Genomic DNA, 17397 nt, shown 5'->3' on the forward strand with positions numbered 1-17397 from the left:
GCAGTTCATCAAAACTCTGTCAAGTTTTCACTTCATTCAGCTCAGGGACGTTAAGATGACTATATGCTTGCTTTATATACAAGCCCTCACTAGCACAAATTGCAGTAACAGGGGTTTTATTGTTGAAGGAATTCCACAATGTGGTGATCAACCTTTCTGATAATTGTTACATAAACTTAAATCTAGGAGGGGCTTTTAAAGATTATGCATTTGGGAAAATATAGGCACAATTCACACCAGCATTCAAAGGTCTTGTCTGCCTGTGAGCAGTTTGATACAGGGTGTTTAGTGCATTCCAGCTCCAGGGGGCACTGTAATTCATCTTTTCTGTTCAGGGCTAATTGATTGCTTCCCTTGTTTACTTTTGCCTGTAATACATCCTAAAGGACTCTGCCATCCACAAGCTTACAGTTAGCAAATGCTTCTTGCAATCCTGTTAGTGCTGTTAAACTTTATGGAATGCAAGGGGCTTGTTTAGTCCACTAGCTTTTGAATACATTTTAGATACATTCAAGAATTAATTAGAAAAAGCAGCATGATTTAAGAGCTTTGGTTTTTTATTTTATTTTGCATTTCATAATAGCCATTGATACAATTGCTTTTGATAGCACAGGTTGACATTATCGAAATGATGTTCTTGCTCAGCATTTCTAAACTTACGTTTTCCCATGGAAGATTCTGGGTGAAGAAAATGGCTGAAAAGGAAAGAATAAAGCAGCTGCTCACTTCCTGCTTCAATTTATGATCCATTCCACATTCCACACAGCACAAATAAGACATCTGAGGGACATCTTAAAAAGAGGTGATTCCTTAATTTCATTCTGCACACCCAAAATAAGACATCCTGGGAATGTCTTTTTTAAAAAACAAACAACCATCCATCTCTCATTTGTTTTCCAGATAGCATAGGTGTCAGAGGAAGGAAGATATGTTTTCCCTCCTGACCAGTAAGCTCTGTGGTCATTTTCATCCTCATTTGCCCGTGGAATTTGTGTGCTGCTGAAGGGATTCTCCCTGTCTCCAGTTGCTGAAGGTTTCCCCAGGACTTTCACGGCCAGATTCAACTGGTTGTGGTGGGTTTTCCGGGCTGTTTGGTCGTGGTCTGGTGGATCTTGTTCCTAACATTTTGCCTGCATCTGTGGCTGGCATCTTCAGAGGTGTATCACGGAGAAAAGTCTGTTTCACACTGTGTCTAGTGAGAAGGGAAAGTTTAGTGGGGTATATTGTCCATGTCCCAGGGTGGGGAACCAATCAATAAGAGTTTGGGTGGAACTTGCTATGCAAAGTTGTGGTTGAGTGCATTGTATTGCAGGTGGGATTATCAGTCCATTTTTTAAGTACTGGTAGCCAAGCTTTGCTAATTTTCAGAGTCTCTTCTTTCTTGTTGAAGTTGTCTTGGTGTTTGTGAATTTCAATGGCCTCCCTGTGCAATCTGATATAATAACCTTCCGAATTGTCGAGAATTTCAGTGTCCTCAAATAAAATGTTATGCCCAGTTTTGTTTAACACATGTTCTGCAACTGCAGATTTCTCAAGATGGTTAAGCCAACAGTGTCTTTCATGCTCCTTAATGTGAGTCTGAATGCTGTGTTTTGTGGGTCCTATGTAGACCTTTCCACAGCTGCAGGGTATGCGATAGACTCCTGAAGAAGTAACAGGGTCTCTCTTGTCCTTTGCTGAGCATAGCATATTTTCCTGGTAGGTTTGAAGATGGTTTGTAGGTTGTGTTTTTTCATTGTTTCCCTATATGATCTGTGATTCTCTTGATGTATGGTAGAAATTTTTTCCTGTGGTGGGCTGTTTCTCCTCAGTCCTCTGGGTTTCTCTTGGTCTTAAAGCTCTTCTGATTTCTGTTGTGGAGTAGCCATTAGCCTGCAGAGCCCAGTCTAGATGATTGATTTCATCAGGGTGGAGGTGTGGTTCACAAATTTGTTTTGCACGATCTGTCAGAGTTTTGATTTTGCCCCTTTTCTGTTGTGGATGGTGGTTGGAATTTTTATGTAGATGCTGGTCTGTGTGTGTCGGTTTTCTCTATACTGTGTGGCCCAATTGGTGGTTGGGTCTGCAAAAGACCAAGGCAGTTTTCCTTCTTTTTCAGTTTCCATGGTAAATTGGATGTTTGGGTGGATGCTGTTAGGGTGGTCCAGAAAATTAACAGCATCCACCCAAACATCCAATTCACATATTCATTCTTGAAGCCTATGGAAAGTTTTAAAGATTTTATTATTAGTATTTATTCATTCAATACAATATGTTGCTTTTTGGATTGGCTTCATCCCTTTACGAAGTGTCTGCAAGCTTTAGTGGCTTTTCTAACATCAAAATGTTGTGCTATCTATTCCTGGCTATTTGTTGCCTATTCCTATAAATCTTTGGAGCGTGATTTTGCCTTCACTTTCCAAACTTTAGGTAATAGGGTTGATCAATACCTTAAATATACTGTAAAATTTGGATTCGGGCTTATTTGGGCATAAAACTATCTATATGCCCAAATAAGCCCGAATACCATATTCGGTATGCCTGAATATATTCGGATATCTAAATATATTCGGGTCTGTCTGAATTGTTTTGTATTTGGGGGGGGGGGGTGCGGTGTCTTGGCCTGCAGGGGGCGCATTTTTAAAGCTAGCTAGTGGCACCAGAATGCCAGGGTATTATCTGGAGACTCTTCTAATGATACCACCTAAGTTTGGTGACATTTGGTTCAGGGGGTCCAAAGTTATGGACCCTCAAAGGAGGTGCCCCCATTCTTTCCAATGGGATCTAACAGGAGATGGGTGCTACCTCTTTGAGGTTCTATAACTTTGGACCCCCTGAACCAAACTTTACCAAATTTGGGTGGTATCATCTGGAGAGTCTCTGGAGGATACCTGACATTTTGGTGTCACTAGCCTTGAAAATATGCCCCTGACAGGAACCCAAAGAAATCTCCCCAGATTCTCTGCTCTGCAGGGCCTTGGCTCCATTTCAGTCAATGGGGAATTTCTGGGTGTGTAAGCAGGCTGCACATTTTTCAAGGTAGAGGGACAAAACTTTCAGGGTATCTTCAGGAGACTTTCTTGATGACACCACCCAGGTTTGGTGACCTTTGCTTCTGGGGGTTCGATTTTATGGGGCCCCAAAAGGGTACAGCTCATCCATCACCACCCCCTGAAACAAAGTTCACCAAATTTGGGTGGTGTTATCAAGAGAGTATCCTGAAGATACCCTGAAATTTGGTGTCGCTAGCTTTAAAAATGTGCATCCCACAGACACCCCACAGAAATTCCCCATGGGCTGCAATGAAGCCACTTCAGAGAACAGAATCTGCCAGGCTCTATGCTAGGAAGTTCTATGCTAGGAAAAATTAATTGGTTTTTCCTGCCGTGGACTTCAGTGGGGCTTGCTGTTATGCCCAGCTGGCTCTGTGCTGGAGATTTGGGGAGGGTTGTTCTGGGTATGGGCATCAAATTTCCCACAGGGCTGCTGATGAGTCTCTTGAAAGGAACCAGCCAGTTTTGCTGAAGTTTGCATGGCTGGGCATTAGTTCTGTGGGCATCAGGTTAATCTTCAAATGGATGCCCACAGCATTTGCCACTCCCACACAAACTTCAGCAAAGGATCCATGTGAATCTGTTCTTTTTACCACATTTTTGTGCCACCAGGAAGCGTAGGATGTGTGATTGTTGGAGGGGGTGGCTAATAGGGGCACTGGGAGAAAAAAGGGAGTGACTAGCAGGGGCAAGAGCAGCTGGACTCTTCAGTTTGACAGAGAGTCTAGTCCATCCCCTCCCCCTCCCCGCATCAAGCTCCTGCCAGCGGGGAATCTTTAAAGGGACTCTGGCTAGCAGACATTTGGTGGAGGAAGGGGGGGCGACTCTGTGAAACTGAAGCGAGTCCAGCCCCACTTCCCCCACCAAGTGCCTGCTAGCTGGAGTCTCTTTAAAGTTTCCCAGCTTGCAGGCGCTGGCTGGAGGAAGCAGGATTCAACTCTCTTCAGTTTCTATGACGCTTGTTAGCCGGAGTTCCTTTAAAGATCCCCAGCTGGCAGGCACTTGCCAGGGAAGAGAGAAAGTGGCAGCATTTGAGGATCGTTTAAACCAGGGGTGTCCAACCCTGGTGCTCCAGATGTTTTGTACTACAGTTCCCATCAGCCCCTGCCAGAATAATGCTGGCAGGGGCTGATGGGAATCATAGTCCACAAACATCCAGAGCACCCGTGTTGGACGCCCCTGGTTTAAATTATCCCCAAATGCTGCCGAATACATACACGCCAATCTGAATGCTTTCTATTCGGATCGGCTTGTATTCAGGCAAAATGCATTTAGGCCGCAATTCAGCCATTTTTATTAGCCTATTAGCTAACCTGGGTTTGCTAATTAACACTAAAAAATCTCTTTTAGAATTCACACAGGATATAGATTTTATCAGGGCAGTGTTTCACAAATCGCCTATTTACCATTTACATGGTTCATAGACAATTCAGTTTGTAGTCACTGTTTTTTCTAATAACAGAAGTCAAAAGGCCATCCACATGGAAAAGCTCCTGGGATTTATGGTCCATACTATGTCTGTCATTTCACATGCTAGACTGAACATGAGCTGTTTACAAAATTGGTTCCTTCAGATATTTAGACCTAACATAGATTTTCAATGTCATAAGCTCTCAGTGCCCAGAGCAGTTCTTAGGTTGTTCCATTTGTGGATATTGCAAGACATCTTGTTGAAAGGTGTTCTTCTGGGTATTGTTCTTCATGGCCTCACTGGTTACACTGATATCTCCCTGACTGGTTTGGGGGCTTCCTGCAACTCCCTGCAAACTCGGGGTCATTTGTTGGAAAGTGAGTCTAACATGCATATAAATATTTTGGAATCCAAGTAGTCAGATCCAAGAGTAGAAAGCTCTTAGATCGTTTTCAGTCACTGCCTCAGGAAAACATCTGCTTATCAATATGTACAGTACACTGTCAAGTGTTGTTTCAACAAGCAAATGGACACAGGTCCAAGTCCCTCTGTGCTAAAGCCTCCTAATAATGACAATGGGCCATACCACCCAACCTTTCCTTAGCATCTAGTCATTTCCCTGGAGAGAGCAACAACACTGCAGATTTCCTCAACAGGCTGGCGTCTTCCACTCACAAAACACCAACTCTGTGGCCTTCATCTGCTCGATATTCTGACATTAATTTATTTCAGTGTGAAATAACGAATCGCATTTATGTTAATCTCAGTGATTCAAAATCTTTCATTTTACCTAAATGTATGTAATTTGCGCATTGCCCTTTTATCCAATTCTCTATCCAAATGTACTTTACTCTAGTTAGATCAATAAGGTTGCATTGTGTTTATTGTTCTTTTGCTTTAGATGCTTTGAATAAATGTAATGTATAGTAATTTGGAAGGGTAACTCTAACTTGTTGGCTGACTTGGAACTGTATATGGAATAACTATGGTACATTTCTGTTCTTTTAAAAACAGTATGGAACAGCACTATCGCCAAATTTGAAAATATGGTTGCTATTAGTAAATGTTGACTTTCTAATGGCAAACTTGTATGTTTTATTGCTCTCAGCCCCAACCAGCTCCCTTTATGCATTTGAAGCATGTTATTACATAGCATAAACCTACCCTTCTAGGCTCATAACTCTACATGCAAAATATCTGTTTAGGAAGCAGAAAAATATAACTTCCTGATGTTATTTCCTGAAAGTTGGTTATGAATTGCTTTGCACAGTGAAATGATTAGTAGTGAATAAAGTATAGTTTAAAAAGCAGGCTCTGGAAGAGTTTCCTTACAAGTTATACATTTCTCTGTTTTCCTCTCTCAGTAAGCATGTCGGGTTTTGAATGTTTCTATGATTTTGTTTAACAAGGTATGGAGTATGATCATTTCCTACTTATTAACAGTAATGTAATTTTGCCCACAATTAACTTCTATATGTTTCTGTGTCTATCACACCTTATCTTCGCTGACACATGGCTTCATTTCTGAGAGTAACACATATCAGAAGAATGTGTAAAAAAACAGAATTGTGGGGCTTGGCTTACCTTAAGGTCAACCTTTACATTTTCTTGAACTAAGGAACAAGACTTTTATTTTCTGTATTGAAATGTAATTGCTTTATAAGCAATATAATTCTGTAAATCAGCAGCTTGCTAAAGATATTACATAGCAGAAACTGGAATGAATTATCACATGTACAACACACAGTCTGTTTCCCCCTTGCATGTTCATTACTTGAATATTGGAAAATCATGCTGGCCTGCATGGGTGAAATAGTTATTGATTAAATATTATAAACTTTTCAAATACCCACTATTTATTCAAATAGTACTTTTCCCTTGGACATGTATTGTGGGGAGGGGAGTTCAGGCTGATGTCATCTTCCAAATTGTAAGGATGAGAGGTAAACATTGATTTTCAGACTTGTCTATAATCAAGGAATGTTGGCTAATGTATGGATCACATTGGAGCTTTGTATCCATTGCAAAAGCACTAGCAATTCTGGTACTCTTACAAGTCAGACCAAAGGATAGAGTGATGGTTCTTATTTTTGCTCTTTGTCTCTGTTTTTGTCTGTGCCATAGGTTTATTCCTGAGCCCTGGTCTGCCTGCAGCGTGACCTGCGGGGTGGGCATCCAAGTGCGTTTGGTGAAGTGCCAGGTGCTACTCTCCTTTTCTCAGTCAGTAGCTGATTTGCCCATTGATGAATGTGAAGGATCCAAGCCAGTTTCAGAACGAGCTTGTTATGGTGGCCCTTGTAATGGGGACACTGGTGAATATAGCCCAGAAGACACTGGTCTCTTCTATGGTGGCACACAGGATTTTGATGAACTCTACGATTGGGAGTATGAAGGATTCACAGAATGTTCCGAGTCTTGTGGAGGAGGTAAGTTAAAATATATCTACTTCTTTGTTCTTTGATAGATAGCATGACTCTCTCCTTGCCAAGGAATTATTGTTGATGCTTGCCTTTTTGACTTCTAAGTGCAGAGCCATAGAAATCCATTATGTGAACCCTGTTTTCAAATTTTTTCAGTTTTGTTAACATTGGTTCACTTTATAATTCTTTTCTCCTTTTGTCTCTTGTCTGTGAAATGCAAGATCTCAATTGTCCAACTAGTTACAGTGAGTACTTGGATGGAAAACCACCAAGGAAGTCTGAAAGAAGGGGAAGGCAGTGGCAAACCATTTATGCTCATCCCTTGCCTTGAAAACCCCACAGTCCTGGGTCATCATGTGTTGGTTGCAACTAACTGGCACAAAATTATTATTATTATTATTATTATTTTAAAAATTACATACAAGACCATATTTTTAAGCATTCATATTTCATGGCAATTTTTGATACTTTAATGGTGATTTCTGCAATGTGGTCAAAGAACATATCCTTTCATAAGTCTACCTTCCAGTTCTCAAAGGTTGGCTGATATTATTGCTCCTACACAAACAGGGGTAATGGTCGAGTGGTAACCTCTAGAAACCAGGCTATGGCTCCCATATAGAAGCTGCTAAAATGCTTTTGTATAGTCATGGCAAAGATTCCTGAGATGAAATGAATACTCCATGTGCAGTGTGCACAATTCACACAATGAACCACTTTGACATATTAATACCACTGCATGAAGTTGTCCCTACCAGGAAAATTTCTGCTAGCTTCACCTTGACAGCCATCACATGAGAACAGGTCCTCAATCTCTGTTTTCTCTATATGAAAAAGACTAATGTCTCTGTAGAAGAACTATTGAAAATAAAGTCCAGATGTAACACCATTTTGTATCTAGAAATTCACAGCTGGGGTCTTTCATATGACTAATGCAGTAGTCTGGTTGTTTACATTTCCTGCTGACCACTTACATTTGGACTAGAGAACTATGCTTTTAGACAGCAAGGCTGAGGCAGGAAGCATCAGGTGTCATTTACTTTACATTGCCTGACTTCTGCTTTGTAAGCAGAGGCATATGGATCTCAAGCATTGGGCTGTTACATATTTATTTCCTTGCTGAATCTACTGGAGACTCAGCTGGTTTTGATAGTTTATCCTACCAAATGACATTAGCTTGGATCCAAGTTCAGAGAGAGAGAACATATGGCAGAAATAACTAACTAAAAGATTGCCTGAAGCTAATAAGCTTGGCACTTGGGTTAAAAGTTAAGAAGGGTCACCGTTTATGCATATTATGAGAATTGTTTAACACGCATGGTGTCCAATCTATTTGGGTCTACTCCATCATTTTCTTCTAATTGTTTCTTGAATATATGCCCATTAGGATTGTTCGACCTCCTAGAATTTCTCAGCTTCTTTCTGCAGTTTGCCATGCAGAGAAGGAAGAGGAATGCCTTTGAAATGCACTTACTCGAAGTAATTTGTATTGAATAAAATAATAGTTTTATTGCTAAATTGAGTAATGCTTCAATCATCTCACCAATCCCACCCCACCCCCACTGGTAACAAAATACTATTGTTCCCTATTTGCGTCTCTTGAAATATAAATTCCAGTTGTAAAAATTACAGAAAATTTGCATCTCTGTGTAGTTCCCACCAGAACAGGAAGGCCTGTTCTCCAGCCTGCTCAGTTTCCTAAAGTAAGTGGGGGGGGTGCGGGGGGAAGGGGGAGGGGACAGGGAAAATTTTGCGCCCCCCACGTGACCCAAATCCGTGCGCCCAGTGCGTGGCACACCCCCCCGTCCCCTGGGAGCTTCGTCACTGACTAGGAGTAATTGCTGCATGTAATCAAGGACTGCTACAGTTGTTGTGCATTACTGCAGATCAAGCTTGCCCCAAAACTATGGTTCTTTGGGTGGGGAGTGGCTACATGTTTCTGTTCCTTCAAGTAATGGTACCTGCTCCAGAACTTTTTTTTTTTTGGTAGTTCTCAATTGTACAAATGGAGACTGAGACATTTTATAATTTTTGCTTCAAAATGTAACTGCAGTAACACTAGAATGCCTGTGCAAAAGGGAAGGGGGGGAGGATTGTTCTTCTGCCTCCTGAATGACATCCCACCACCATTAGTTACAATATGTTTTCAGCGGCAGCATATGGAATAAATGTAACTGAAGAAACAAAGGGGAGAAACCCAAAATCACAGGAGGAAAGGAGGTTTGTGGAACGATTTAACAGAAAACGTTTCCAGGACAGGGTTTGGCCACTGGGAAAATCTGTGGTAATCTGTGCATGTAGAAAATGTCAAAGGCTGAAGTATGAAGTTCTGAGGCTATTCTGTTGCCATCATAATGGCAAAGGTGAATAACTTTCACTAGCAATTTGCTTTTGAGTAGTCCTTGATATCCAGGGATAGATAATATGTCTCACTTACAATTGGTATCACTCAAACCATCAAGCAAACCCTAAACCTTGGTGACAGTATATGGCCCCTATTGAAAATGATTGCTGTAATCAAAATAACACTAATGCTGTTATCCAGCTTTCAAAATGGAACAGATGCTTTAGGAAGAGAGGCTACCAACAATGTAGCTGGAAAGCTACTTGTGCCTGAGTGGAGAAGGGGGAAAGCAGGGAAAACTTGGCGGGGGAGGGGGGACTGGACTTGCCTTTCTGTAAGTTAGGTAACTAAAGTGAGCAGCAGTGGTGTAGTGGTTAAGAGCAGGTGCATTCTAATCTGGAGGAACCAGGTTTGATTCCCCGCTCTGCCGCCTGAGCTGTGGAGGCTTATCTGGGGAATTCAGATTAGCCTGTGCACTCCCATACACGCCAGCTGGGTGACCTTGGGCTAGTCACAGCTTTTCGGAGCTCTCTCAACCCCACCTACCTCACAGGGTGTTTGTGTGAGGGGGGAAGGGCAAGGAGATTGTAAGCCCCTTTGAGTCTCCTACAAGAGAGAAAGGGGGGGATATAAATCCAAACTCTTCTACTCTTCTTCTTCCTGTAGCCTCCCTTCAGCCCAGCGCAGGGTGGGAGGAGGACCTGGAGCCTAGATTTCCTTCTGGGCTATAACTTGGGTTGAAAAGGAGCTTGCAGACATTGATGTGCCATTAAGGAACCTCTCATTCTTTTTTGCTTCATAGATTTCAATTCCTTCCACTCACTGGTATCTGTTTATCTCCTGTATGTTTCTGCTGTGAATGCAAACATTAATAAAACACAGGGAAAAAGCCATCTTTATGAAATTGTACATATTATTTCATAAAGTCTCTTTGTGTAATATTTTACAAATGCATGTTAGATTTCTCTACAGTTTCAAAGATTCAGGTGAAAATAAAATGGCACTGCAACTGTACATTTAAAAAAAATTATTTTGCATGGTGTGAATATAAACTTACATCTATATATAAAAAATACAAATACAAAACACAAATACACAGCTGTTTGTTCTGTGCACTCCCACACACGCCAGCTGGGTGACCTTGGGGTAGTCACAGTGTAGTCACAATGTAAGGTGTGCAGATTTAAACATCCTTCTTTCTACCGTTACTTTTGACTTCCAAATGTACAAACTAAGTTTGGTTTCTAGATAAAATAAAAATTATCCATTTCAACTGTAATAAACAAATACATTACAAATCCAAATTAGTATAACTTAATCAGCTAAACATATTCTAAGTAGCATCTAAAACCTTGAATTTTTAATTATATTTCCACAACTGTACATTTTAACTTAAAGGAAACCTCTGAAATGATGTAACTACAGTAGAAGTGCATTATTTTATCTGTTCAGTGGCCCATGATTGTTTGGAAAACAACTGCCATGTAGAAACCTGGAAGGGGTCAGGGACATTTTCTCTGAACTAAATGAAAATGAAATAAATACCTTCCAAATAATACTTTTTGTTATCACAGTTGCATGACAGATGAAGTTAATTTTATTGTTTTTGTATTCTCAAGAGATGAAATTTGATAGAAACAGAAGTACCCTCAAGGAGTAGCAGCCAGAAGGAACCAGTTAGTAATTTAGTCTTCATTCAGTGGCTGTGTCTTCCACTGCTGTCATCAAGTATCCTGTAACAATTATGCCATTCTGTAAATATAAACACTGCAAATCCCATTTGATGGTATATTGAAAGTCCTATCCATGCCCCATATAGCATTTTAATTTCCTCATCATAAACTACAGGAATTTTCAAGGGAAAACAGACCCAGCTTAATTATGTTAAAATTGTGAGCAATATTTTTTAGAACATGTCTCAGATTTTCAGGAAAGTGGCAAGACAGGTCTTCTTGTGTACTATTTTGAGCAGGATTTTTCCCTATCATATTTCCTCATTAGGAAGGAATGTTTGGCTTCTTTATTATATATTTTTCCAGATTTTATATAACCATGTTCGAAATGGCAAGCTTTAGTCCTGAAGTTGAAAGTGGGTCCCACTATTGTGCTCTTTGCTGCTGGGTTTTTTAAGAAACTGTTTACTAAGGTAACAAAATTATTCTGTGTAATAGATACACGCAAACAGCCTCGGCAGAGTGGAGTCATATAACAGCCCTTTCGTGGAAAGTCCTTTTATTAATCTTTATATTACTGGTACTTTGTTGCCTTGTTTGAGTGCTGGGAAGAACCAGCACTGTTTGATCATTTCTCAGATTGTATATTTTAGTATATGTAGCAGAGAAATATGTAGCAGAGTATATGTGCCAGAGAATAGTCTGAATGCACATGATATTGTTACAGGATTAAAGTTAAGCAAATCTTTGCTTAACCAATGCTAGAGGACAGACTGGCTATCATACAAGTATCCTACACTACAGCTTTAGTGGATTAAAATAAATAAATTAAATATAAATGATATAGGTTGTTGGTGTTGCATGCTAGTAGGGTTGCCAGCCTCCAGGTTGGGAACCTTCTGCTGTTACAACTGATCTTCACGTAACAGAGGTCAGTTCACCTGGAGAAAATGGCTGCTTTGAAAGGTGGTCTGTGCAGTGGTGGAGCTACAAGGGGACGGGGGGTGCATCGGGCACTGGGCACATGCCTGGGGGGCATGGAAAATCGTCCCCAAGCCACTCCCCTTTTAACTCGTGGCGCCCCCCCCCCACGGCACCCCATTCCCCTTCCCACACTTACCTTAGTTCCTTTCCTTTTTCAGAACTTTTTCAGGCTGCAAAAGGCTTGTTCGCAGTAAAAACGGCCTGAGGAACTACAGTTCCCAGGAGACCTTGGGGCTCACAAGGTCTCCTAGGAAGTATAGTTCCCATCAGGCCGTTTTTACTGAGAACAGGCCTTTTGCAGCCTGAAAAAGTTCTGAAAAAGGAAAGGAACTAAGGTAAGTGGGGGAAGGGGGGTGCCACAGGTGGGCAGGTGGGGGCGGGGCAGGGCGCCATGGGGGGGCATGGGGAGCGAGAAATATAGAATTTGCACCAAGCGCAGTTTGGCCCAGCTATGCCTCTGGGTCTGTGTGACATTGTACCCTGTAATGGACTTGCCCCACCTTGAAGGGTTGGTGTGAAACAGTCCTGCTTATAGAGGCCTGTGTGACACTTAAAGTAATGCAGCAGGCCCCAATTTACACGGAAGCAATGTGATTGGTCGTTGAGAGGCACAGTTGCCTATGGCCAATGTTCGGGGGCGATATAATGCTGACAAGATAGACAGAGCAGAGCCTGTCAGAAGAGAAGGAGACAGCAGAAGAGTCTTATGTGTGCTGAAGTGAACAGCTTGGAGTTCTGCTCAGTACAGATCAGATCTGAACAGATCAGTTTGAGAACAGCCTGTGTTCAGTTTGAGAGCAGAGTCTGAAGAGTGGAGTCTCTCAGTTCTGACTCTTGTGAAGAGGGATTCTGATCCAGCCCAGATAGCTGACAGAATTCTGGTAACTCTCTTCAAGCGGAGGAAGCTTGTGCGAGGCCAAGGAAGGCCCTAGCTTTTGGTGCAGAGCGAAGCCCTCTCCAGTCTGGAGAGGGCCCCAAACCTCTAGGCAGAGAGGGTTTGGTGTGTGTGAGTGAGGGAGGTTGTGTAATGCCTGAAACTCACAGGGCCAGGACTGAGGGCGTGTGAAACAGTGGGTAGTGGAAGAATAAGTTCAAGAGGTGTCTGTGGAGAAAAGTAAATCATATTAAAGCCAATTCGTTTATTGAAAGACACCTGCATGTGTCTGTGTGCGTGTTAAGTCTGAAGAACCACCAAATATCAAAAGCTTATTTGAAGGTTAAAGGCGATTCTTTTATTTCAAAAATAAACTTTTATTTATTTTGTTCAAATTTCCTCGTGCCAGTACGTGTCTGTGAGTGTGTGATTGATAACGTGGGTGACTGACTAGAAACCCCAGCCATCGTGAGTTCCCTCCAAAATTATTAATTAAGGGACCCTGTAGGAACTTCCCCTCAAGCAAGAGTGACTGAGAGGTGGGAATCCTTGAAAATATTGGTGCCTAGAAGCAGTGTGGGGTTTTCTAGATCTCCTTAAGTAGTTGGTGGCAGCAAAAGTAAAATAAAGGAGGGTTCCTGAAAACAACAACCAGGAATCCTTTATTTTTTCTCTGGCCAATCCGCTATACGTGGTGGCCAGCGGCGTGGTGTACTCGCCACATACCCCATTCCCTAGGCTCCACCCCACAAAATCTCCAGGTATTTCCCAACCTGGAGCTGGCAACCCTATCAAAGAGTCATCACTTTCTTTTTGAAACTCAGCAAAAATTGATACATGCAGTGAGCCATTATATTGGCAAGTGTTGTCTCTTGCTGTTAATGTGCTAAGGATCAGATAGCAATAAACATTTATGACAAATAATAATCCTTGCCACAAAGAGAGTGACGTGGCCACAAATGGTGCTACAGTGGATCCATACTGTGGTGTAGGGTAGCTCTTTGCAACTGGAAGAAATGTGTCTTTGTTAACGAACGGTATATCTGTTCTCACAGTTCTGAAATGTTGACTAGTAGACTATTCTCTGTTCGTATAAAGTCTGCTTTAAAACATTTATAAATGCTACAGATGATGATGCTCAAGTATAAAGTTAGGGTTTGGAATCCTGGTTTGTAGGGCAGGAGATCAAATCATCGTAGCTGATAGTTTCATACATTTGAACATCATAACAAACTGGAGTTTTTCTGAGACAAAAAGGAAGGAGAAAGGAGATAGACTGTGATATTGAGGACATCTAATGATTTGTTCTTAGCCACTATGCTGTACCTTCTTTGGGTGACTGCAAGAAATGTCACAGGAAATCAGACAGCGTTCTTTTCCTGCTGAAAAAATGTTAATCAGCATAATCCTTCAATGAACAGCCTAAGTGGCTTTACCTCTCAATGAGGTTTGCACACATTTGATGGAACCAAACCAAAGTTTTCTAGAGAATACTGGGTTGGACTTGATCCTAGTTCCCTAAGTGCTTTTGTGCTGTCCATGTTTATAAACATGGATCTAACCATGTTTTCTGTTGAATAAAAAGAGAGGAAACTTTCCCCTTTGAACACCAAAAGGACTATGGTTGGGTATCATGGGATCTGTGTGGACAAAATACATGTGGGGCAGGAACTACAGTAGGGACGGAACTTGGGTGAGAGCAAGTGAGAAGACTGACTGGATTCAACCCATTTGTTTGCTGCATTCGCACTTCACATTTTTTTGTATATGCGTAAAATTTTTTACCTAAGTTGTAGAATCTTCCACCTTCTTCATACAACTGATTCTCCTGTCCAGATGCTCACATAGAAAACACATCATTATTTGCAGTGCCCATACATGCATTTAATTACTGGCAAACACTGGTGTTCAGATTAGGCTACTCGTGAACAATGCTTTGTTAGGTAGGCCAACAGTTCATTGGGGATAAGGCGAGAAAAGGGCTAATGACTCATTGACTATGTCTGAAAACAAAAGAGCTATTTAGAGCAACTGTGCTTTGATCCAAGACTACCAAAAAGCTCAGCATTGTTGTTTTAAATACTAGTGTTTTACAAAACTTTTGACATGAAAAAATAAATCCGTTTATTGTAGGCTTTGTACACATGGCAGTGTTATTCTTGCTTCTTCAGTAGGGTTACTCAGGCTTGCCTGATGCTTTTGTAAACACTCTGTCACTTTCAAAAGATTTGGGTCCTTTGGTGAACTAACCACTGTACTGCTGCTGCTCTTACTGTTATGGTGGAAATGAGGGTGGAGGTTTCATCTGAGCTCATTGTCACCATTGAAGAAAGGCTGGAAATCACCCGGGAATTGCCACACTCCATCTACCATTACAGCAGAGAGGGTTCATTCACCTTCTGTCACAGAAAATGCTTTGTGTATTTTCTTGGAGTAGGTTTCTTGTTTCATCACAGACAGCAATTCTGGGAACCTGTTGGTTGGAAAGCTGGAATTAATTTGCATATTTTAGTTTCACTTCGTTAGCATAACTGCTTAGCATTCATGTGAACTTGGTGATTTTGCAGTGATCTAGCTAAGAGATACTGTATCCGTTCCGGTCTTATCCTGGCATTTCTCATCCCAAATTGTGGAGAAATTATGATACTAAAATCCTGACTTTTCTTGCTTGGAATTAAAGGTGGTATATTTAGGTGGTCCTCTATGGTTTTCTATTGAGACAGCAAACAGTTTGAGTACCAGTAAACTGCATCATATTTGATACATCATATGCTCAGAGTATGCTATGATATTATGAGCATTTTAAAAAATAGATAGTTTTGAGTTCATGAGAATAATTTTTTAATCACTGAAGTTTTACTGTTACCCATTATTGGGTGATTTTCATAACAGGACACTAACTTTTAGCACCAGAAGACTTTTTCCCCTAGAAAGAGTAAGACAAATACTGTAATTTATTGCTAATCAGAAAAGTGTTTGAAGGCAATTTATTCCAGCTTGCCAGTGGAGAAAATCCAGTTTCCTTTTTTCATGCTTTAATTACTATTCTGCTCTAGGTACCACTTGGCACACAGCAGCTCAGCCCACAACATTTGGCACTCTTATTAAAGACAGTTCATTTTTGTGTCTTCAGTGTGGTCCTGCATGGGACAGTACAAGTGCAGGCCGATGATTGCATGCAGAGAGGACACTCAATGAACAAAAGTTACAATTAGGTACAACTTTGTTTCTCCCATTCCGGCTCCAAGGGAGGCTAAATTGTGTGAATCCGGCTGACAGCCAGGAACATCAGAATGTTGTCTTAAAGGCACAGAGCATGACCCCTGTTGGTGTGGTTTCTGCACTTTTCTCTCCTGATTCTTGTGTTCTCATTTTTTACTATGGGATCTGTATATATGTGTTTGTGTGCAGGTCTCCAAGAAGCAATTGTGACTTGCCTGAATAAACAGACCAGAGAGTTTGTGGATGAAGATCTGTGTGTGACCAGTCGGCGTCCCCCACGGTTGTTGAAAGCCTGTAACCTGGACCCTTGTCCCCCGAGGTAGGCTGCTGTTTTATTTTATTTTATTTAGCTTAGATAGGGCATGTTGCTTTCCTTATATCTGAGAACTGACAGCCCTCAGGAGCTTGAAACTAATTTTCTTTGTTTCCAAACAATTTTCAAGGGTCTATGAATTTAGCAAATTTGGAATCAATTATGCAGACTTGCATCAGGATGGAATAATTATCCATGTTTAAATGGGATTATTTCATGTCCATACATACACACACATTTGGACTGGCACACGCATGCACACGTACATATATATAGTTCTCCGAATTTTAGGTAATTGAGGCCCACAAATTCAACCGTACAGTAGAACTCAAGCTTAGGATGAGTGTAGAATACCCCTCTTCCTTCCCTCCCTGCCCCCACCCATTCTCCTGTTCCATCTACTCATTCTTCAGTTTGATGGATAATAACAATTCCCTTCAAAAGTCACAGAAAATATTGTCTCCCCCCTCCCTCATAAGTAATTGCATAAGAGGTGGATTTTCACATAGTAGTCACAGTGATCAAAGATGTACTGGTTTCTCTGGGTGATTGAGAAAGGAGCCAGGCAAAAGAATGAGCAGCAGTGATGGCAGATGTGGGGCATTCCAGCTTTAATAATCTGGAATTACCCATTATCTCTGTTAATAAATCCTCATATGCAGAGACAAGATAGATGTGACTGAGCATAAGGCACATTCACCTGCAAGTATAGTGGATGTTCTGAAAGCAAGAGTCAGTTTAGAATGGAACCCTGAGTTCAAGGGGTTTGAGAAACACTGATATAAGTCCAGGTTATGTGCCAGTTACCATTTGCCTCACATTCTGCTACGCCTGATGTTTGATAAAGTCCTTGGCAGGATGATATAGATACCTAAGGTTAAAAAATGTACCCTAGTTTATTTTTATTTATATATAGTGCTGATCTTTGACCATAATAAATCATTTAATCATATAAATACACAGGTGTATTCTCAGTTTTCTCTCTGTAAATAGACATTATGTATAAGGAATAGTAAGAATCACATCAATGCTTACAACAAAGGAGTCTCAAATATTTTCCCTTTGAAGGTGTTAGAGCGTAACAAGTAACACAGCTGATTCCAGTTTCTTCGTTCCCAAACAAT

At 41.1% G+C, this 17397-nt stretch overlaps 1 protein-coding gene across 1 annotated transcript in view; it reads left to right on the top strand.

The window, feature by feature from the left end:
* ADAMTSL1 (ADAMTS like 1) overlaps positions 1–17397 on the top strand; it is a 569359-nt gene that overhangs the window by 458420 nt on the left and 93542 nt on the right. The window contains exons 16-17 of the mRNA XM_048504173.1: positions 6568–6869; positions 16150–16279. Coding sequence (XP_048360130.1) covers positions 6568–6869; positions 16150–16279 — 432 coding nt within the window. The remainder of the gene's footprint in view (positions 1–6567; positions 6870–16149; positions 16280–17397) is intronic.

This window comes from Sphaerodactylus townsendi, linkage group LG07 (genome assembly GCF_021028975.2).
Source record: "Sphaerodactylus townsendi isolate TG3544 linkage group LG07, MPM_Stown_v2.3, whole genome shotgun sequence".
NCBI lineage: Eukaryota > Metazoa > Chordata > Lepidosauria > Squamata > Sphaerodactylidae > Sphaerodactylus > Sphaerodactylus townsendi.